Source organism: Macrobrachium nipponense, chromosome 2, assembly GCF_015104395.2.
Source record: "Macrobrachium nipponense isolate FS-2020 chromosome 2, ASM1510439v2, whole genome shotgun sequence".
NCBI classification, from domain to species: Eukaryota; Metazoa; Arthropoda; class Malacostraca; order Decapoda; family Palaemonidae; genus Macrobrachium; species Macrobrachium nipponense.
In genome coordinates, this window is record NC_087201.1 from 108,360,655 (window position 1) to 108,385,149 (window position 24,495).

Consider the following 24,495-nt stretch of genomic DNA (forward strand, 5'->3'; position numbering starts at 1 on the left):
TGAGAGAATTCGTGCGGCTAAGAGCTCCGGGAGAGAAGAGAGCCCCTCTCTTTTCAGAGCTCCGCAAGAAAGAAGGAGCGTTCGTTCGTCCTCTAGACCTTTCCCGAAGGAACAACCCTCTCCCTCTGGCAAGTACCCAGGAATCAGGAGTCCCGTAGGATCCTATAGATATCCTTCTAAGGACACAAGAGTATCGCCGAATAGGCTCCTCGATTTGGACAAGTGTTCTTCGCCTCCCAGGAGGGATAGGAGAGAATCTAGCACCTCTCCGGATGGACGCAAAGGGAAAAGGAGCTATTCTCCTGCTAGACGCAGTTACCAGGACGCAAACGTCTCCGCGACTGGACGACGGGAACAAAGGGTTCTCCTTTCTCCTCGCAGGCGCATTTCGCCTTCCAGGCGTCCTCATCAGGACGCAAATGCCTCTCCTTCTTGGACCAGGCATCCTCACCAGGACACAAGCGCCTCGCCTTCTTGGCTCAGGCGCACTCACCAGGACGCAAGCGCCTCTCCTTCTTGGCGCCAGGAACAGGATGTTCTCCTTTCTCCTCGCAGGCACTCTTCGCCTCACAGGCGTCTGATTCAGGACGCAAGCGCCTCTCCTAGCAGGCGCAAGGAGCAGAGCAGAAGCCCGAGTATAGGGAAGCTCCCGGACTCGTGCAGGAAGGAGGATAGAACAAGGTTTCAGATATCCAGCAAGGGACATTGATTTCTCCTCAGTTAGGATTCACGAAAGAAAAAGGCTTCTTTCTCCGGATCGGTCTCCTGAAAAGGCAAAGCCCTCTTCGCCTGCATCGCTTTTGGAAGAAGTTTCGGAAGAAGAGATATCCAAAGATGCAGGAGTTTCGGACTATAAGAGACTTGCTTCTCTTTTGTTGCAGGTGTTTGGAGACTCGCTACGCCCGTCGGATCCCCCTTCTCCGGGATCTTTATTATTTAGTACGAAACTGTCGAAGTCCTCCTCCTTCGTTAGGATGACCCCTACTCTTTCCATGAGAAAGTCTCTGAAGAGCCTCGAGAGCTGGCTCAGATCTAAGAAGGAAGCAGGGAAGACGGTATTCGCTTGTCCTCCTTCTAAGCTGACGGGAAAATACCAGGTATGTTGGTATGACACCAAGGAGCCAATGGGCCTGGGACTCCCTTCGTCCTCAGATGCGGACTTTTCCGCTCTTGTAGATTCGTCAAGAAACGACGCTCTCTGCATTCTGCAAAAGCCTCTTGGGGAATGAATGTGTGAGGTTTGATCATCTCATCAAGGGCCTGTTCAAGACTCTCGAAGTCTTTAACTTCATGGACTGGGCTTTGGGAGCTTTAGCCAAGAAGTCTCAAGAACCAGACTTCGTTACCATGGAAGAGTTGGGCAGCGTATTAACCTGCCTAGACAAGCGGTTATGGATGGCTCCAATGAAGTGGCATCCCTTTTTGGATCCTGTATTTTGAAGAAGAGGGACAGTGTTTAGCTCCTTCTTAACGAAATCAGTTTCGCCTCTGCAGAGATCCTCCCTGTTATACGGCGCCCCTCTCTAGTCATCTTTTTCCTCAGGAACATAGTGAGGGATATATCGAAGACATTATCAGAAAAGGCCACACAGGACCTGTTGGCCCAGTCGGCTAACAAAAGACTAAAACCTGCTGTTCAGGTTTCAAAGAAGGAGAAAGTTCCCTTACCAGCAGCCCTTTCGGGGAAGGTCCTGCCGCCCCTAGATCTTCTCTCAGAAGTAGACGATCGGAGAAGAGAGGAAGGTCTTCTCGAAGGCCGTTCGTCAAGACCCAGTGAGACTGCGGTCCTCCAGACAAAAAGTGGGTGGCCAGGCTTCTAAAACTTTTACGAAACTTGGGCACAGAAAGGTGCCGATGCCTGGTCCCTATCCATCCTAAAGAAAGGATATTTAATCCCCTTCAGGGAAAAACCTCCCTTAACTACAACTCCAAGGGAGTTGACAGCAACTACAAGGATTCTGTCAAGAAACAAGCCCTTCTACATCTCGTGGAGCAGATGCTTTTACAAGGAAGCCATAGAGGAATAGTAAATCTCTCTCTCAGGGGTTTTATAATCGCCTGTTCTTGGTTCCGAAAAGTTCAGGAGGTTGGAGGCCAGTTCTGGACGTGAGCGCCCTGAACGTGTTCGTAGCAAAGAGGAAGTTCACAATGGAGACGACAGCCTCGGTGTTAGCAGCCCTGCGTCCAGGGGACTGGATGGTATCCCTGGACCTGCAGGATGCTTATTTCCACGTGCCAATACAACCCGTCTTCCAGGAAATACCTCAGATTTATGGTCCTCAAGGAAGAAGTAATTTTTCAATTTCGGGCCCTATGCGTGGTTCGGACTTTCAACAGCTCCTCAAGTATTCACAGGACTGATGAAAAATGTGGCTCACTGGCTTCATCTCGAGGGATTCGAATATCCTTGTATCTAGACGACTGGCTGATACGAGCACAGTCGCGAGTCAGATGTCTGGAGGACTTAAAGCTGACACTGGAGTTAACACAGTCCTTGGGACTGTTGGTAAACCTCGAGAAATCCCAGATGATTCCCCAGCAGAACATTGTTTATCTGGGGATTCGGATGGATTCTCGGGTTTTCATGTATTTCCATCACAGGAAAGATAGAACCGCTGCTTGGAAAAAGTAGCAAACCTTCCTAGAGAAAGAACAATGTTCCGCGAGGGAATGGATGAGTCTTCTGGGACCCTTTCCTCGTTGGAACAGTTCATTTCTCTAGGAAGGCTTCACCTAGGCCTTTTAAAGTTCTATCTAAGAGAAACATTGGGAGCAGAGATCCCAAAATCTGTCCGATTCTTCCTTCCAGATCACGAAGGAAATAACGGAGGACCTTCGTTGGTGGATGAATCCGTGCAGGATCAACGAAGGAGTATCCCTTCATGTTCGAACCCTCGGCTATGTTGTATTCCAACGCCTCAGATGCGGGGTGGTGGGGAGCCACTCTAGGGACGAGAGAAGTCGTCAGGCACCTGGAGGGGAGAACGGAGTCCTGGCACATCCAATATGAAGGAATTAACAGCGATTCACCTGTCTCTCATACACTTCGAGGCTCAGATCTCAGGTTCAGTCCTACAGATCAATTCGGACAACACAACAGCCTTAGCTTACATCAAGAAGCAAGGAGGGACGCACTCGTTCTCCCTTTACAAAAAGGCAAGAGAACTACTGCTTTGGGGCAGAAGAGAGAAGAATCACTCTCCTGACGAGATTCATTCAAGGGGACAAAAATGTAAGAGCCACCTTCTGAGCAGGAGAGACCAAGTACTGCCTACAGAATGGACGTTGCATCAGGAGGTATGCAACTGACTATGGAACCTCTGGGGGAGATCAAATATAGATCTTTTTTCCACCCATTGGAACAAAAGGCTGGAAAGTTACTGCTCCCTGATCGCCGACCCAAGGGCGATTTCGGTGGACGGCCTTCTCCTCGATTGGTCCAGAATAGACGGGTATGCTTTTCCTCCGTTCAAGATCATATCGGAAGTAGTAAGGAAGTTTGCAGCAGCAGAGGGAGCCAAACTGACCCTCATAGCCCCGTTCTCGCCAGCGCAAAACTGGTACACAGAGGTACTGGATGGATAGTTAGACTTTCCGAGATCTCTCCCAAACAGGAGCGATCTTCTCAGACAACCCCACTTCGACAGGTATCACAAAAACCTGCCCGCTCTCGCTCTAACTGCCTTCAGACTATCGAAGGACTTGTCAGAACGAGAGGTTTTTCTCGAGAAGTTGCGAAAGCGATCGCAAGAGCAAGAAGACCATCTACTATTCGAGTCTACCAGTCGAAGTGGGATGTGTTTCGCCAGATGGTGTAGGCTCAGAAGATATCCTCTTCAGTACCTCTGTGACAGATATGCTGATTTCCTCCTTTACTTGAAGGAAAAATGTAATCTAGTAGTCTCTACAATTAAGGGCTATAAAAGTATGCTATCTTCAGTCTTCAGGCATAGAGGCCTTAACATTGGGGAAGGCAAAGATTTACATGATCTGATTAAATCCTTCGAGACGTCAAAGAACAGAGGTATTAGAGCACCTAGTTGGAACTTAGATGTGGTCCTTAAGTACTTGTTGACCCCCAAATTCGAACCTCCCGTAAGGCTATCGTTCAGAGAATCTGACAAGGAAGTCTTTATTCTTGGTCGCGCTAGCCTCAGCAAAAAGAGTAAGCGAACTACAAGCCTTAGAACATAATGTTGGCTTCAGGAACGACTCGGCGTTCTCTGTTCCTTCAAACCGATGTTTTTTGGCGAAGAATGAAAACCCTTCGAAACCTTGGCCTCGAACCTTCGAGGTAAAAGGACTTTCGTATCTAGTAGTACAGAGCGAGAAAGGGCTCTTTGCCCAGTTAGGGGAAGCCTTAAGTTCTACTTAGAAAGGAAGAACAAACTAAAGGGGAGTAAGGAGAGTTTATGGTGCTCAGTTAGAGATCCCGGAAGACAGATCTCAAAAAATGCTCAGGCGTTCTTCATCAGAGATGTAATCAAGGAAGCCCATTTAGCGTGTAAAGAAGAACAACTGGACCTCCTTAGAGTTAAAGCTCACGAGGTAAGAGCAGTCGCTACCTCTTTGGCATTCCACAAGAACTTGTCGATACAGACTCTAGTGGAGTCAACTTTTTGGAGATGCAATTCAGTCTTTGCATCCCATTACTTGAGAAACATTCAAGTGACGTACGACAAATGCTTTACTCTAGGAGCGTACGTATCTGCGGATTCGTTGCTGGGACAGGAGCTGAAACCCAATCCTTTTTAGTTTTATTAGGTTAGGGTTTTTAAATGGTTTTTGGTGCGTTTTATTGGTCGATTGAAAGAGGGTGCAGGAGTTGACCCCTTTCAAATCGTAGTTCTAACATGTTAGTGTGGTCAGGTGATCGGGATTGGTCGTTATGCTCCTTGTAGTGTCTTAATTACCTAAAGCTCTATCATGTAAGAGGGTTAGCCCCCGTTGGTATGATACAGGTCAAGGTTCTGCCATGTAAGTGGGTCAGCCCCCATTGGTACGACCCAAGAAAAGGCTCTGCCATGTAAGCGGGTAAGCCCCCATTGGCATGATCCGAAAGGGTTATCAGTCACAGGTCTCATCCTCTCTGAAACTCTGATGGCAAGCAGACTCATAGACAGTATCAATGAAGTCTTCTTCCATATCAAGTAGGAACCAAGGTTGTTTTTGTTAATATACCTACAATCTATGTTGTTTCCCTGTTTTTATATTCATAAATAATTAGTATGTAACTGTCTCTTGCCCTCCACCAAGGGTGTCAATCAGCTAAGTATATATCTGCCGGGGAAGTTGCATGTACAAAAATGATATTGTTAGTATCAATAAAAAGTTTTGTACATACTTACCCGGGCAGATATTTTTTATACGATTAATGGGCCCGCCCAGCCTCCCCTCAGGAGACAGGTGGAAGAGAAAAATTCTGGTTAGAAAACGGGAATGGTTTCCTAATTTCCCGCCACCCAGGCGGCTGGGAGTGGGCTGGTCACCTGACCTACCTGTCGCGTGTGCCGCGAGTTTTGAATTCTGTCGGGACGTCAGAGACTATAGCTAAGTATATATCTGCCGGGTAAGTATGTACAAAACTTTATTATATACTAACAATATCATTTTCATTTGCATTCGCAATTTAATTGACTTAGTTATTTTCATTGCTTAATCATTGCACATTTAGTTAAATTTAACACTTGTGAATTAATTTGCATTTACTTAGAATTCTTTTCAAGTTTTGTTGTTGTTTAGCACTTGTGAATTAATCTCAAATTTTCAATTATTGCCTAACACTTTTGAATTTCAATTGAATTAATTTTCTTGAATTTTGTGATAAATTAATTTTGATTTAATTTTACTTAATTTGATTCAAGAATTAATTAAACTTTACTTTGTTTCAAGTAACAGTAATTTTCCCTGATATTGTGAATTTTACTTATAAATTTTGTATTTAATAATAAATTTTTGTATTTAAAATTTTTATAAGTATTTCATTTCTAACCAGTGTATTTGCATATGATTATGATTATGATAGGTAGAAACATAGAGTGGTAATTGATTTGCTTTCCTTCAATTTACTTGAAGTGACTTAGAACCAGGGAAGTACTTAGACTTCTGAAATCAGAGAAATACTTAGACTTTTAAAGTTGTTGATGGAGTGATGCCCTTTGATTAATTTAATTACTTACAAGATTACCTCACATCTGTTTTGATGAATTTAGTCTGATTTTCTGCAATACTGGTAAGTTGTTAAGGGATCACTGTTGCCTTTAGAGTATTCAGTTGTTTAATACCTGTTATGAGGGTTCAGGTGTCGGGCTTTTGGTGAGGTAATAATTGATGAATGGTAACCAGATACTTGGCACTTCGTAACAATATATATATATATATATATATATATATAATATATATATACATATATATACATACATATATATATATATATATATATATATATATATATATATATATATATTATATATATTATATATAATGTGTGTGTGTGTTTGTGTCTGCATCACAAACCTAGAGCGAGAGAGTAACACGATATCCAAATTTTGTAAAGTTAATGGGCTTCTCTTGAAAGTCCCACTCTACTTGGGATCCGACTGTAATGTCTAATTATACAACCCTTTCCTTCTAGCCAAAACATCAACTATTTAACCGAATGTAGTGATAACTAACTAGGAACAGAATAAAAAAGTTCAATTCATTAACCTCTTTATTGCCTCTACCATGTCATTTTCCTGTAAATAAATGCTTAGACTTATAAATTGTAAAGAGGAAACTAGATCCTTTAGTTGAAGATGTTAAGCGTCGGTAATTTACATATATTTGTGTTCTAATTTGCTCTTATGGCTAAGTTGATTTGGCCCTCGCCTGCATGTGCACTGGGAATTCATCCCTCCAGGACTTTCACAAAAAATCTGCACAAATAATGGCCATTTTCTTAATAATAGTAATCCTGTGGAAGTAAGGGCAAAAGTGTTTATAAATTTTGGACTGAATGAATGTTTTGTGAACATTTGTCCGTATCAAAGTTTCCTTTTTTATTTTGTCGAAATCATTTATGGCTTAAAAATTTCCGACGTCAGTTACCATAGTTCTTGTGGTGTCTGATTAAGCATTCAGTGAATTCTGTCAGTGGAAGACGATGCATACAGAATATCGAAGACGAGGGCCGGATAATCAGTGTATATAATTATTATTTACTCTTTAATATCCCTGAAAGGGGATAGTGTCGTCAGTACTATAGGGTTTTGCAGCGTCCCTTCGGCCTCTAAGTGCGCCCACTTTTGAGCCTTTTTTTTTTAAATCGGTTCCCCCAACCTTCCTTCATTCGTGCTGACCACCCTCTCTGACTATTATTCCACAGTGCAACCATGGGGGTTTGTCCGAGTTCCACCTTTAGGTCCTTGTAAATCATCTTTATTTTCCAGGTCTCTTAACTTTGCCGTGCAACCATTCCAACCGCCTCTTTTCTCTGTCATAATCGATGAATGACCAAAGTGCCTCAGTGATTGGCTTGACAGCTTTTCAATATCGTGAATGATGCCTCTAGCTTGATCAATATAAACAGAGTTTGTGGCAATGGAAAAGATACAAGAGCACCGACCGTGATGATCTAATGCTAATAACTACAAGCGATTTTATAGAGAGGTGTTAAACGAAATGTGTAATATCTTTTTATTTTTTGCCGCGTGGGCGTCACTTTTAATCTATCACAAAATCTTAAACGGGCAAATACAATTTAAACACCAGTACCAGTATCCGTTATTTTCGACGTGGCAGGTGCATTAGTATCTCATTACACTTCAAAATCTTGCATATTTCCCTCCACTCCACCGATCATTCTTTATATCTTGAAAACACCTAAGTCTTATATAGCTTATGTATATACTGTCTATTTTTCTCCCTTATAGAATGTGCTGCTCAATTGAAAAGAATTCGTATTTTCATTTGTTCGCTTAACGTGTCGTCAGTGATTACTGTCCAGAAAACGTAAGGAAAATGAAAAATGGAAAGAATTGCTCTGTCACCCCTGTTATTCTTATTGAATCCCTATTTTTAAGACTTTGTTATTCTCTTGTTATCAATATCTGAAGTATTCTTGTACAGCATGCTCGTACCTATTTTATCTAAACTTAATAGACTGTAGTAAAAATGTTGTCCCCCAAAATATTCTAAACTACGTTTTCAAAAGCACATGATAGTTTCGCGTTCTTCGATCGAAGATTTCATTTATATGAAAAGTTTCTTGTAATTCTTTTGGCTTTTGTAGACAGTACTCAAAAGTCCACCTGGCTCAAACTTGTACAGCTTGAATTATTCAAGCGTTATATTATTTGCATCTATAAAAATTGGGCGTAAAATTTCTGGTGTACTGCCATAGTGTAGAAACTTCAGACTTTAGCCGAGGAAACTTTATTGGAATAAAAAATCTTCATTTGCATAAGTGTTGGAGAGAGATAATTATCACCAAGGTCGGACACTGGTGGATTTATCTGTGTCCAGTTTTAAAATGTTAAACTTTTAAGGTCTTTAACTCAACTGAACAACAGGTATTCATAGTAGAAATATATCTTCTTGAAAAAAAAATTTTTTTTGCATTTTTTTTTATTATCGTAATCATGGATTTATATAAACTTTAAAGTTGCACATTTTTACCTTTATGAATTGTAACTGCACCAACCATTTCCCTTTCTCTAGCACAACTTGGCAAAAATATGTATATATACACTATATATATATATATATATATATATATATATATTATAATATATATATATATATATATTATATATGTACACATATATAGTATATGTATATGCATGTGTTTGTATGTATCTGTGAGTATTTGCTTTGTTTATTACTGATTAATAATGATGATTTACGCTACCGATTAAAATGATCTCATTTTAAAGATTATCATGTATTTACTTCTGTTATTGCAGTTTGCAGTATTGAACTTTTGAAAGTCGCCCGTAAAAGCCGGTCGAAAAACCTCCAGTCTGTCTGTTCATGGACGCAAGTTTCTCAGAATCCAAGGAACGTAATGATTGACGTTTGTGTAGAGGCCGCCGGTGTTGGCTGCGCCGCAGACGACTGGCCCCCGACTAACGATGCCCACCAAGTAGTTCAGATCTCTATCGTTGGGGATAACCATTGGCCCACCTGAGTCTCCTCTACAGGTGTCCTTCCGCTGTCCACCAGCGCACAGTGCCTGCAAAATAAAAGAGGTGGGATTTCTGATAAAACAGATTGCATTGTGGAGAGATTTTGGACTGGATTTTTTACTTTTCTGCCTCACGAAGAGGAAATTCTAGTGGTTCAAATGAAATTATTGTAATTATGTAGTTTGAATACTTGCGTACACACATAAACAACGGTGCGCACGCACACCACACACACACTATATATATGTGATAAAAGTGAATGTTTGTATGTTTCTTTGGATGCTATAGAAATCCGAACCGCTTGAGAGACCCACACAAAATTTTGCACAAATCATTAAGCTTATCAGTATCCCAAAGAGAAAGAGAGAGAGAGAGAGAGAGAGAGAGAGAGAGAGAGAGAGAGAGTATAATACATTTTTTAAAACCTGCAAATGTAGCATTCATACCATATGAGGATCAGGAAAAACACGAAGGTCGAGGCTACACAAGGAACTGTTTATAGGCAACAGCACTTGCTGAAGGACATCTGCTGGTCTAGCTTCCCTCGGATCTGCAACAGTAATAAAGAACAATCTTGTTTATATTGGTTTCGTGAACATATCTGCCACTTGTGCAGACCAAGATTTAACGTTTAAATTTTCAAGTCCCTAATTATGATGATTATGAGATGAATGGCGCCCCGGTTATGTTACATCTCTCATAGCGCAGTCAGGTATATTTGGCAGGATCTTCTCTTCATTCGAGGGAAAGTGTTCGTTAGTTCGTGAAGGAAGAAAATATTTCCTTTCCCATTTTTTATTTGATTAATTTTTCATTGAGAATCAAAATTCAAATTGTTCTGAAATCCATGGCCAACACGCACAGACACAAACATACATATTTATAAATGTGTGAATGTATTTATGTGCGTGTGTAGGGGGCTGTTAATTGTGTGTCATGTTAGTTCCAATTATGGTTTTATCCAAAGATCGACCCATAGTTGGCAGTCGCATATTATTAATTAATCAATAATCCGCCTTTGACCATTTTCGTAATTGAGTACGTGGTCACCGCAGTTGTTTTTCTCTTGTTATTTTAGGTCCTTTGCTTCAAACATAAAAGCCATTCTTGATGTTTTTTAAAACAATGGCTTTCTTATGCTCAAGCAAGTGGAGAAACATTTCGGACATGGATGCACAGTGAAAGACATAAGCTTAGTCTTTGGAAGAACAAAGCCAACCATTGTCAGACTGTAACAAGGAGAACAGGAACATCTTTGAACAAAGAGAAGATAAGGATGACTAAGTTACAATGCTTGTGCTGCCCTTAAGTCTCTTTGATCATAGGAAAATATGAACAATGGAAAGCGTTTTCAAGTAGGGTCATTCACTATGTCAGTCTTTATACGGTCTAGAAACTCTAGGAGAATTGGATAAGATCAGGTTTAAATCAGCACAAGAAAATTTTACGGAGTTGTAAAAACCTTTAGCGTTGTATCAGTTATAATGTGGACAATACTACATAGCATCCGATACTAATACTGCTCAAGAATGACGGTGACAACACGACAATGTCGTTACAGAAGCAGTATAATTACATAAACAGCAGTAACAGTGGTTTGTCTGTTCAGCCAAATTAATGAAATGATACTAAGATCAAGAACAAAATCTATATAGAAACGACTGTAACTTTAGAAATAAAAGGTAGTTATCATGACAGTAATGTATGAGCAACGATATATAATAAAAAAAAACACAGCAATCGTATGTTAGAAATAATGATAGCAAGCGAACCACTCATTGCGTTGAATATGTAAATATTATTTTAGTGATAACGAATACGAAATTCTAATTTTGTTATATCGTATATCAGGATGAGTAATATTCCAGAAAAGTAAACGATGAAGAGTGAACTCCAGTAACCTTTTACAAAAGACTAAAAAGAATGGAACGAAGAATTATGAATGTCATAATTGTCATTAAGAGTACATGAGCAACATTAAACGCGTAGGGCGAGTTAGTTAAATTTAGCTCTATCGGCGTTTGCTTCATTACTACTGTTGTTGATTTTGTTTTAAAAAATCTTTTATTCTCGGTAATAATGCAATTAGGTTAATTGCCTTTTGACACAATAGATCGAAAAATGGAAAGCCTTCTCCTATACGCTGCATTTCGTATTACTTTTTCTTTTTGTTTCATAACCTTTTTTCTTTTTTTTCACGTGGTTGTGTCACTACTGTTAACACCAGGTATATGCTTTGCTACAGGTTTGGCCTCTGTACTGAAAATAAGATAAGAAAATTGATAAGTAGCCTACTTATTCAAAAGACGCAAAGCCTTTCCTATAATTTTACAACACATTTTGACTTCTTTAAGCTAGGTGGCTTTTATTTCATCACAATTGTTTTATGAAGCAAGGGCATAAAGTCATTTAGGTACGGAGTTTGCCGACCAGCGCTGCCAACCAACCTTGTTACAGTGAAGTCAATCAGGAGAACTAATTGCAACTGCTCTTACCTGTCGTACCCCATCCGGCTACCCACCCTTCTCTTTGGTCAAATTGATCTTGTGAGAATCCAAGGTCATTCTGCAGATTCAGAGGCAGGCACACGGGGTGTACGTAAACTGAAACAGAGAGAGAGAGAGAATAATACTGAAAAAGAAATAGATGGTACTATGCTAGGATTTCCTAACATCATAATTTGATAAACTTCACAAGCATTCAGTCTATGACAAACAGGTTCAGCAGCGGTGGTAAACGGTAATATATTTGTTCACTGCTGTCGCAGGAAATAGCAATAACTAAGAATTAAACTTATAGTACTCTTGCAGTAGTGTAGCATGAGTCAGCAAACGGCCAGGAATAGGATATTTGCAGTTTCAAGGCCTGTCTTATTATTATTATTATTATTATTATTATTATTATTATTATTATTATTATTATTATTATTATTATTATTATTATTATTATTATTATTATATTTTGGTCTATCATAGTCATCCTATTCGACTGGGTGTTTTTTTTGTTTTTTTGTTTTTGTGTTTTTTGTTTTATAGTATGGGGTTCCGGGTTGCATCATGCCTCCTTAGGAATCCATCACTTTTCTGACTATGTGCGCTGTCTCCAGGAGCACACTCTTCTGCATAAAGTCTTGGGGTTACTTCAGCATCTAGCTTCTTCACAATCACACAAAAACAAGAATCTAGTGATCTGGAGCACAGTTCAAATGCCGCGTGTCTGATATTGGATTACTTCGATCTAAAGTGAACTTGGTTTCATTGGACCCCTTGAACTTCGTGGAGGGCTATTGGGTGTGAAAACCTCACTCTGAAGGGTTTCTCTCTCCGAATTTTGAGGAATACGAAGGCTGCTCCTACGCTTTTTTCTATCGGGGCAGCGAAAAATAAGGAGGCCACGTTTTCTCTCTCGTTCTGGATTGAAACCTGCTTCATATTCATGTCTCGCGTCACGGATTCTGCTTCTTATCTCCTAAAAGACAACTAGATCTCAATGATTGTTTGTGAATTGTGAATTCTTACTTTTTAGGAGCCTAAGTAAAACAGATGTTTTATGGGAGCATTATTTTAAAATTTTTCATCGAGGTTTAGGAGAGATTCGGTTAATAGAAGATATATTGCAGTATGCTTTGTTCTATGAACACACGAGGACGAAGCAAAACGAGTACATATACCAAGTTCTTTCAGCATATGTACAAGAAAAAGTATCTGTAAAACTAGTTTAACTTAAAAAAAAATGCTAATGCAAAGAAAATATGCTTAGAGAGGTCATTATAACAGTTATTATAATAATGAATATTCTTTACATAAACTTCAAAAATGAGGAATTAAGTCGATCTGTCTCATGGAATGTCTATTTCTCGTTTTCACTTTAAGTAATGCTAATTTAAAACGAATATCAATTGCTTACTTGTATTCATGCTACATAGTTGTTCTTCTTTTAATATTGCCTCATAATAAAAGCTGGTTTCTTCTCCGTCAGTTCTACCAATAATAGAAATTTGACTTCCTTTGACTTCTGTTTTACTCGTTCCTTCAAGGCAGGAAAACTATTGAAATAGAAATTACGGCGTGACTCTCAGTGGAATTTGATCACCAATGAATAATAATTGAAATAATTCTTTAATGGTTTTCCTTTTCCTCATCTCCAGTCGGAGTATATGCAAAGGAAAAATAAGTATCAGCCACTACTCCTCCTCCTCCTCCTCCTCCTCCAGGAATAGACTGCTGTCACTGTCATTTTTTACCGTTGACGGGAAATGTGGTTAATTATTTCATCAGTGAGATATTGTCTCCCCGGCCACGTTCGCTAATGGCCAAGCGTCGTTTTCAAGAGGTCCCCTTTGACGTGATGGAACGCCTCTTCAAACGGGATGTTAAGAGCTGCCTTGTCTCTACGTTCCTGACGGGTGAAGAACCCATCTCTCGATTGACTTCCTTTTTGTCCGACTGTATTCTTACAGTGTGTCGTGCTGTATCTCATTTCTGCACGCTTTGCTGTTTTCCATCCTCCCTCGGAAGACCCAGGCCTTGCGAGAAAATGAAGATGTTGAAGTTAGTTTTCCAAGAAATGAACGAGGAAGTGGCGAGGGCGATCGCGTTCTTAGGCCTTTTCATATGCTCCTCTACATTTTTCCTGCCATTTCGCTGACGGGGATTTCAATTTAGGGAACACACAGACCTCTCTGTCTTTTTTTCCTCTTCCCTTTCTGAGAACCTGTCGTCTGAATCTAATTTACGAAGAAGAATGGAAGTCAGTGTCGTTATTGTGTTTAGGCTACGAAATATATCGAACGTCCTGCGCCATTGTTTCTTTTTTTTTATTATTATTATTACAGTCGTTTTGAGTAATTTCTTTTACTAACGTCACGTCTCGTTTTCTTGTAATTATATCATGGGATTTTTATAAAGTTCTGAATGAATGGATTTAAATCTTTAACGAAGGTTTATGGTGTTAAATACCCCCACAGAAATTTGTCCAGGGAAGTCGCCTATTCCAAAGAAACATCGCCTGAAACCACTTAACATATTTTGCGTGGAAGTCATTTACATCGCTAACATACACAGCGGAAGATTTAATTTTGAATAGAAGAAGATTCAGGTCAAGTTAAGAAAATAATCGAAATGCAACTTACCATTTGTCAACTCTACCTTCCGGGATAATCGTAACAGGGCAATGTCGTTACAGTTCCTGCATCCGAAGGGAATCCCATAATCCTCATGAATCACTGTCTGCTCTACTCCGATCCTCTGCACGGGATCGGCGCAGAAGCCCCGACAGTCCGGGTCTGTGGAGAGAGTATGTTCTCCAGTCGGACGTTCTGCCTGCAAACCCAGATCCAAGAAGTCAAAATGATGACACTTTCCAAATATATGTCTTTGGAATGTTATATTAACGATTATATTTTTCAAGTATTTAAATGAAATTAACTTTGGGATGTAAAAATCACAAATATATTTAAAGCATTTAAAGGATGTTGTCTTGGGATGCAACATTAATTAATATATTTCTGGTATTTAAATGTAGTTATCTTTGGGATGTAAAAACCACAAATATATTTTAAGCATTTAAAGGAAGTTGTCTTGGGATGTGACAGTAACAAATATATTTCTTGAATTTAAATGAAGTTATCTTTGGGATATAAAAATCACAAATATATTTCAAGCATTTAAAGGAAGTTGTATTTGGGATGTAACAGTAACAAATATATTTCTTGAATTTAAATGAAGTTATCTTTGGGATATAAAAATCACAAATATATTTCAAGCATTTAAAGGATGTTGTATTTGGGATGTAACATTAACTAATATATTTCTGGTATTTAAATGAAGTTATCTTTGGGATATAAAAATCACAAATTTATTTCAATCATTTGAAGGAAGTTGTCTTGGGATGTAACATTAACTAATATATTTCTGGTATTAAAATGAAATTAACTTTGGAATATAAAAATCACAAATATATTTCAAGCATTTAAAGGAAGTTGTCTTTGGGATGTAACATTAACTAATATATTTCTGGTATTTAAATGAAGTTATCTTTGGGCTGTAAAAATTAGAAATATATTTCAAGTATTTAAAGTTATCTTTAGGATGTAACATTTGCAAATATATTTCAATTATTCAAATGAAGTTAACTTAGAGATGTAAAAATTAAAAATATATTTCAAGCATTTAAGGGAAGTTATCTTTGGGATGTAAGAATTACAAATATATTTCAAGCATTTCAAGGGATGTAAAAATTACAAATGTATTTCAAGCATTTTAAGGAAGTTATCTTTGAGGGGTAAGAATTACAAATGTATTTCGAGCATTTAAGGAAAGTTACCATGAATTTACAGAATGGACTGCAACTCGAGAGAAAGCTTACAAAGTGAATCCAGTCCTGGGATGGACGCAATGAGCGGCAGTTAAAACATAGCGCTCGGAAATGAGAACGCCTCCGCATACGAGAGCCGGACGACCGTTTTCACCTGGATAAAAATAAGATATTGAAAGAGAAGTCTTCACATACGTTTCTAGCTACAACTAGTATTATATTCATTTGTATTTCTATCACAGCTACAACGTTTCATGAAATAACTGCAATGGCTAGGACAATATTAGATACAAATGAAAGATGCCAACACTTCTATTCTAATGTTTTGGAACAATGATATCTCATCTGGAATATCGTAAGTGTTTCCCGCTGTATTATTCTTTATTGCTGAGATACTGATCGAGTATGATCTGCATTAGAGGATTTTTTTTTAAATTAAAAAGAAGAAAAAGAATTCGTTAGTGGATTTAAAGTCCCTCCCATACAATTCATTCTCATCATATACCTTAAAACTCTAATCCTTCTCCAACTCAGTTCCTTAGTAACAAGACTTACCCTTACGAACACGGGAAAAGAAATGATTAAATGTAGGATGTCTTATGAAACGCATAAGAATAGGTAAAGACGACAATAGAATATGGGTACTGCAGAAATTTCAGGTGATTTTTGTGAGCAATATTTCATCGTCTGAAGACTTTTGATTTTACAAATGAAAATGCTGATGAATGCAATCAAGTCATCGAACACGATCCAGATGCACAAACCAACATCAGAGGAACACCACCACCACCACAACTGCAAATGTCTCTGCTAAGGCTTTGCCTCTGCCCCTGCTTCTGTTACTGCTGATACATCGCACCTGCTCTTGCTAAACGGTTGCACCTGCTTCTGCTTCTGCTAATACTCTCCCACCTGCCCCTGCTGATATTCTTGCTCCGGCTTTTGCTAATGCTCTCGGACTTGCTTTTGTTAACATTTGCAACTGCTTCTGCTAATATTCTTGCACCTGCTTCTGCTGATACTCTGGCACCTGCTTCTGCTAATACACTTGCAACTACTGCTGCTAACTCTCACACCTGCTTCTACAAATACTATCACACCTGCTTCTGCTAACACTCTTGTACCTGCTTCTGCTAATACTATAGGACCTGCTTTTGCTAATACTCTCGCACCTGCTTCCGCTAACACTCTTGCACCTGTTTCTGCTAATACTATAGAACCTGCTTTTGCTAATACTCTCGCACCTGCTTCCGCTAACACTCTTGCACCTGTTTCTGCTAATGCTATAGGACCTGCTTTTGCTAATACTCTCGCACCTGCTTCCGCTAACACTCTTGCACCTGTTTCTGCTAATGCTATAGAACCTGCTTTTGCTAATACTCTCGCACTCCTCCGTTTGATGATTTTCCCATCGAATGTGGAGGTGTCGTGTTTCCGGGCGAACATCGATGGAGCCCTTTGCCAACTTCCGTTTCTCTCCCTCCACCTCTTCAATGTCCTCTCGTCTCTATTTGCTACCCAACACCAACCTCCAGCCCTGTTCAATTATCATCTCGTCTTGGCTTCTGTCCCAAAGACCCTTGTTCTACTCTGTTCATGCTGTGGAGAGAGAGAGAGAGAGAGAGATTGGTTACTTTCTCTTTTTTCTTCATCATACATAGCTGCAGCTCTGCTCTAATTTATTTTTTGGATTTTTTCAATACAGGTACTTGACGGACACAGTGTTTCGATACGTACGATATCTTAGGTCGACTGTTCAAGTGAGTGTTGACATACTTATTACAAAATGATTTCTTATTTTTTCAGATTGATAGCACTGGTCATTTAATATTTCATTGGCTTTCGTATAAATTAGCACTCAGCGTCAATATGTGTACCTGGTCATTTTTTTTTACCTTACACCTTTTTTTCCCTCCGGAATGGGTGTCGCTTAAGGGGAGGTTGATAGCCTCACGCCATTTTTCTTGATCGTCTCAGAAGTTGGTAACTCTTTACAACTTGGTGGACTGGTCGGCGGTAGGCCAAGAGCGAACCGTAGACTAACAAACATCCTAAGGTGTAAGTAACGCTTCACCTACGGATGATCTCTGTCAGCATTTGCGGCTATGACAAAAATAATCCATTTTCAGAGCTTTTCTTTGCTAGCCGTATATCATTTACGTTAACATATTTATATTTACATGTTTATCATTTCATTGGTATTTCATTATTTTGTCTTAACATTTATGAATATACATTCTCCTTCCCTCCTTGGCCAACCACCACCTCCTTTCCTTCCCCTCATAATAACAAGTCCAAGAAAATAAGAGCCCTTGATTCATGATATTGTGTCGAAATACGAGATATGTTAAGTTATCACGAATTGCTCTTTGACTGAAGAGGCAAATAAAACTCAGTAGCAACTTGAATGCTTTTTTCTTACACAAGCCGTTAGGCTTACCTTATTAGTATGAGAATTATGAGTGCCTTTATTGGTTCTGTTGGCTCTGTTACCCGAAACTATTATCTGTTATGAGATTATTACAAACTTTTTATGTACTCTTTATGATGTTCATTTATTATACGTCAGCTAAGAGAATAAGTACCTTTAATCACATAATATAATAATTGAAAAAAGTACTATGAAATACCCTATAGATACCGAAGGAGTTCCGTGGTGCCCGCATTTTCATTCGACCTAATCATACTTTAGCAAAGATATTCGAAAAATCATATTGGGTACTCCTTATTAATGTTGAAATCCACACTATCATTACAGAAAATAGGTATTATTTTTCCTTAAAAAACTTGTTATATTTAGTCTTCCTAATATTAATATGTGAAGTGCATTTTGGCTCAGATAACTTGAATTTGCCACTTAGTCTTCTGTTGATTCCATTTGCTTAACTGAAAAAAGAAGTAGGGTTTGTCATCCTATATATATTTCATAAGGCTGTGTCCAACCAAGAGCGTCTAATATTCTTTAAGGACAGAACTCAACGGTGCTTCAACGTACCACTTGTCAATGCCATTTAATATCATATCCTGGGTTTATATGTATATGTATATAAGTCATATCACATTACCGTCATTCATATACATATATCAAGCTACAAATGTCCTTTAATATCTAATTCGCTCTACCTAGGAATTAATATATTTTCATATATGTTTGACCGAAGGGGAATTTTTTAGCCGATAAGAAATTTGCTGGCTGATGGGCGCAAACCATCATCACCTTAAAATCTAGGACGACAGTGGAACCTTAACCCACCCCGCCACCGCAAGAGGATATAAGTTTATGTTGCCTCCCACCTCAAATACCTGTCGCTCTCAGGTATTCGTAGTTTTGGAGACTGCATCAAACCCCCTCGTCCTCGGTAGCGTTGTAGTGCTTTTGTCCGCACGTAGCCATTATATTAGTCATATCACATTACCATGATTCATATACATATATCGAGCTACAAATGTCCTTTAGTATCTAATTCGCTCTACCTTGGAATTAATATATTTTCATATATGTTTAACCGAAGGGGAATTTTTTAGGTGATAAGAGATTTGCCTGCTGACGGGTGCAAACCATCAACACCTTCAAATCCAGGACGACAGTGAAGCCTTAACCCACCCCGCCACCGCAAGAGGATATAAGTTTATGCCGCCTCCTACCTGAAATACCTGTTGCTCTCAGGTATTGGTAGTTTTGGAGACTGCATCAAACCCCCTCGTCCTCGGTAGTGTTGTAGTGCTTTTGTCCGCACATAGCCATTATATAAGTCATATCACATTACCGTCATTCACATACATATATCGAGCAACAAATTTCCTTTAACATCTAATTCACTCTACCTTGGAATTAATATATTTTCATATATGTTTAACCAAAGGGGAATATCTTAGGTGATAAGAGATTTGCTGGCTGACGGGTGCAAACCATCAACACCTTCAAATCCAGGACGACAAGAGGATATAAGTTTATGCTGCCTCCCATCTCAAATACCTATCGCTCTCAGGTATTCGTAGTTTTGGAGACTGCATCAAACCCCCTCGTCCTCGGTAGTGTTGTAGTGCTTTTGTCTGCACATATAGCCATTATATAAGTCATATCACATTACCGTCATTCATATACATATATCGAGCTACAAATGTCCTTTAATATCTAATTCGCTCTACCTCAGAATTAATATATTTTCATATATGTTTAACCGAAGGGGAATTTTTTAGGCGATAAGAGATTTGCCGGCTGACGGGCGCAAACCATCAACACCTTCAAATCCAAGACGACAGTGAAGCCTTAACCTACCCTGCCACTGCAAGAGGCTATAAGTTTATGCCACCTGGTTCGTGCCCGTCAGCAGGCAAATCTCTTATCGCCTAAAAAACTCTCCTTGGGTTAAACATATATGAAAATATATTAATTTCGAGGTAGAGCGAATTAGATATTAAAGGACATTTGAAGCTCGATATATGTATATGAATCACGGTTATGTGATACGACTTATATAATGGCTACGTGCGGACAAAAGCACTACAACGCTACCGAGGATGAGGGGGTTTGATGCAGTCTCCAAAACTACGAATACCTGAGAGCGACAGGTATTTGAGGTGGGAGGCGGCATAAATTTGTATCCTATTGTGGTGGCGGGGTGGGTTAAGGCTTCACTGTAGTCCTGGATTTGAAGGCATTGATGGTTCGCGGCCGTCAGCCAGCAAATCTCTTATCGCCTAAAAAATTCCCCTTCGGTTAAACATATATGAAAATATATTAATTCTGAGGTAGAGCGAATTAGATATTAAAGGACATTTGTAGCTCGATATATGTATATATATATATATGAATGACGGTAATGTGACATGACTTATATAATGGCTATGTGCGAACAAAAGCACCACAATGCTACCGAGGAAGAGGGGGTTTAATGCAGTCTCCAAAACTACGAATACCTGAGAGCGACGATATATATTATATATATATATATATATATATATAATATATGATATATATAGTATGTAGATATATATATGTATGTATATATATATATATATATTATATATGTATATATATATAATATATATATATATATACATATATATATATATATATATATATATATATATATATATATATATATATGAATATATATGAATATATATATATATATATATATATATATATATATATATATATATATATATATATTGTAAGTAATCAGTAGAAGGATCCACAATAATACTCTTGTTTATCAAGACGAAATATTTTTACAGAAATATTTACAATGCATTGAGCTTTCGTCCATCCTTCTGTGGACTTGAGAACTAACTAAATGAGAGACACAATATTGGTGAAGAAATAGAACTCAATATAAACAAACAAAAATGATAAACAAGTCATCGGGTCTTATTCCTTTCCAGAATTCTCTGTGACCTGCATTTTGTCCCGCCTCGAAGATCAGAGAATTCTGGATAGGAAATACGACTTGTTTGCATATTTTAACCTGGTTTATCATTTAGTTTGTTTACATTGATTTCTATTTCTTCATCAATGTTGTGTCTCTCATTTAGTAGGTGATCAAGTCCACAAAAGTATGGACGAAAGCTTCAAGCATTGTAAATATTTCTACAAATATATTTCGTCTTGATAAACAAGAGTATTACTGTGAATCCTTCTACACACATACACGCACACACACACATACATAAACAAACAAACACACTCTCCCTCTCTTTCTCTCTCTTTCACACACACAGCTTCACTCTGCATACACATTCATACAACTTGTGTTAGACTTCAATAAGGCAGGGTTGCTTAAATTAGAGGTTCTTTTATTTTCAAAGTACAATTCACCAAGTACTGGCTTTCGAATACCTGCCGTCTTTTTCATCAGGCATTAGTGGGAAACGGTACCTATGAAGAAGACTGTATGACTTCGAAAGCTGGTATACTTGATAGACTGTGCTTGTAAATGAAAGATTCTGGCATCGAAACCTTTCCGTCTTATTGAAGCCTAACACGAATAGTATGTTATATATATATATATATATATATATATATATATATATATATATATATCATACACGTATACTCTATATGTATATATTATACAAATTTATTAGAAAGATATATGAAACGCACTTTTTTAACATATATTCACATTTATCGTTAAAGCGTCAGAAGATTCTTTTGGTGTTTCCATTTTAAGAATAAACATGGACGCCGTGTCCAAGTTTCAAGAAATGTGTGTCCGTGGTCCTTGATAATGACGTCACAGCACCGGGTTTCTTGGGAAAGAAGAGACCGATGACTAGCTCAGTCAACGCTTCGAAGAAGTGAGTTATCGTAACGTTTTTTCGTGCTTGGCTGACGGACTTCTTGCGGTTTGTGGACGAATACCTGCTCTCCGAGAAGGTAGAAAAGTCTGTAACGGTTAACCATACGTTTAGAAGATTGTGGATTGAAGGCTGAGCTTCGGTAAATGGTGGTGACTCGACCGGCTTCTGCGCTGGCGAAGTTGCATTACGGTATGTTTGGTATCTTATAACCTGTTTTGAGCATTTCGTGATTGCTTATAGGTTACTTCTCTTAATCACGGATTTCATTAGATATGGTTATTATATAGGCTGGCTCTTGTAGTTTTTTTTTTTTTTTTCTTGGCCTTGTGCTTTTAATTTTGTAAATTTTTTACTTTTACTTTTATTTAAAGCTTCCAAATTTTGTCTAAGACTTGCCTGTGAAGACTATAACACTGAACATGAATCTTGGTTATGGGTGATTTTTATGGTTATGGATAACTAGTTTTAATTTTGATTAGAAAAAGTTTCTAAACTATATGCTTTTTAAAGATGTAATTGGCTTCCTGAAACTAGAATGTATTTTACTAGAATTTCTTTAACTCACTTTTTTTTTTTATTTATAAGTGTTCGTCTATGTTCAGCCCTATTAAGGTGTGACTGGTTAGATTTTAATTCATTAAAGGAAATCCATATACTGTTATAAATAATACTTCTCTTTCAGGCTTTCGTGAAGTCTCAACATAAGGAAATTACATAACGAGAAAAGGAAGTGAAAATTCATTAGCCAGCTTTACCTTCTCAAGCTACACACTGACATGGTTTGGTTTAATGAACCCCAGGTAAGTAAGGTACGAAGCTTTGGCTGGGAACTCATAACTTTAGCTTTGGCTGGGAACTCATAACTTTAGCTTTGGCTGGGAACTCATAACTTTAGCTTTGGCTGGGAACTCATAACTTTAGCTTTGGCTGGGAACTCATAACTTTAGCTTTGGCTGGAACTAATAACTATAGATTTTGCTGGGAACTAATAACTTTAGATTTTGCTGGGAACTAATAACTTTAGATTTTGCTGGGAACTAATAACTTTAGATTTTGCTGGGAATTATAAATTTTTCATTTAAATTAAACTTGTGAATGTCCATGCTTTTACCTCCACCGCCTACAGGGGCGGTGCCCTTGTAGGGGTGGAGGGCCCTCCCAAAATGCCCTGTCCATAGGTCTTACGACCTATGGGCAGGTGCATTGGAGGGTTATTAATATTTTTTGCATTTTGCGAACCTGAGACTTTATGAACCTGATAGACTTTTGCATTAATTGTTGGTAATTTCGTTTGCGTAATTAAAATTTGCATATTTAGTTAAGCTGAATTACTGTAACCTAAATATGACTTGTGATCAAAAAGGGTTTAGCAGCAGTTAGGTTTACCCGCGTGTACTATTCGATTTTTGATTTGAAATTACGTTGAAGTTTTGATTTGAAATTACGTTTGAAGTTTTGATTTGAAATTACGTTGAAGTTTTGATTTGAAATTACGTTGAAGTTTTGATTTGAAATTACGTTTGAAGTTTTGATTTGAAATTACGTTGAAGTTTTGATTTGAAATTACGTTGAAGTTTTGATTTGAAATTACGTTGAAGTTTTGATTTGAAATTACGTTGAAGTTTTGATTTGAAATTACGTTGAAGTTTTGATTTGAAATTACGTTGAACTCTGCCGTTTTGATTTGAGATTACGTTGAACTCTGCCGTTTTGATTTGAGATTACGTTGAACTCTGCCGTTTTGATTTGAGATTACGTTGAACTCTGCCGTTTTGATTTGAGATTACGTTGAACTCTGCCGTTTTGATTTGAGATTACGTTGAACTCTGCCGTTTTGATTTGAGATTACGTTGAACTCTGCCGTTTTGATTTGAGATTACGTTGAACTCTGCCGTTTTGATTTGAGATTACGTTGAACTCTGCCGTTTTGATTTGAGATTACGTTGAACTCTGCCGTTTTGATTTGAGATTACGTTGAACTCTGCCGTTTTGATTTGAGATTACTTTAGACATAAGACTAAATTTTTAATAATTTGATTCTTGATATTTTGGTAACAAACGTAGATTTTAACTTTAAATTAAATAACTTAAGATTGTAAATAAAGGTTTGTCTAATCTTGCCAAGAATATAAATAAAGGTTTGTCTAATCTTGCCAAGAATACAGTGAGCAGGCTTTCCCCACCCCCCCCCCCCCCCCCCCACTCTTAATACAGTAGACCTGCAAGTTCTGAGCAATGGCTTTAGTATAGCTTATTACGAGAAGGAAAGCAAAATGTTTTAACTAGTTAAAGAAACTGCCAGATTGCTTAACAGGCCTAGTTAATTGGTTTTTGTAATTTTGTTATGCAGCTCTGTCCTTTTAACGGTGGTTTCCTGAAGTCACTTCACTAGTCAACACAATGTGAAACTCGGGTCCCTTAGCTTGAAAGTTATACATTCTCTGTACTTTGTTCAGAGGGTTTATAAGAGAATTGGTTTGTATAGGAAAAATATTAAGGCTTTAGGTTGTAAGTTTAACCCTTAATTATACTGGCTAGAAAATCTTTGCAGGTGTATTTATTAAAAATATTCTATTACCAATTTCTGCCGCAGATTTTTGTTTCCTTTACAGGATGGTGACGGGAGTTCTTTAAGAGAGTGTGATGTGGTGTTTGTGAATCTTGTTCGTTGCTTTGGCCCCTCAATAGCTTTTAAATAAGGTGAGAA

General features: G+C 38.3%; 1 protein-coding gene and 1 long non-coding RNA gene across 8 annotated transcripts in view; one reads left to right on the forward strand and one right to left on the reverse strand.

The window, feature by feature from the left end:
* Window positions 1-8,794: 8,794 nt before the first annotated feature.
* LOC135220898 (CLIP domain-containing serine protease HP8-like) overlaps window positions 8,795-24,495 on the reverse strand; it is a 127,828-nt gene continuing 112,127 nt past the window's right edge. For 5 of the 6 annotated variants that reach the window (XM_064258517.1, XM_064258516.1, XM_064258518.1 and 2 more), the window contains exons 6-8: window positions 15,534-15,636; window positions 14,299-14,488; window positions 11,663-11,770 (exon numbers count right to left, since the gene is read on the reverse strand). In XM_064258517.1, the coding sequence (XP_064114587.1) occupies window positions 14,401-14,488; window positions 15,534-15,636 (191 nt within the window). In that variant the 3' untranslated portion in view covers window positions 11,663-11,770; window positions 14,299-14,400. Of the gene's footprint in view, window positions 9,215-9,613; window positions 9,718-11,662; window positions 11,771-14,298; window positions 14,489-15,533; window positions 15,637-24,495 lie in introns of those variants that run through there. The other variant, XM_064258514.1, reaches the window with a different exon arrangement.
* Window positions 21,632-24,495, forward strand: part of LOC135221492 (uncharacterized) — a 3,182-nt gene continuing 318 nt past the window's right edge. Inside the window, exons 1-3 of one of the 2 annotated variants that reach the window (XR_010315981.1) lie at window positions 21,632-21,977; window positions 22,471-22,588; window positions 24,382-24,488. This is a non-coding gene — a long non-coding RNA (uncharacterized LOC135221492). The remainder of the gene's footprint in view (window positions 21,978-22,470; window positions 22,589-24,381; window positions 24,489-24,495) is intronic. The other variant, XR_010315980.1, reaches the window with a different exon arrangement.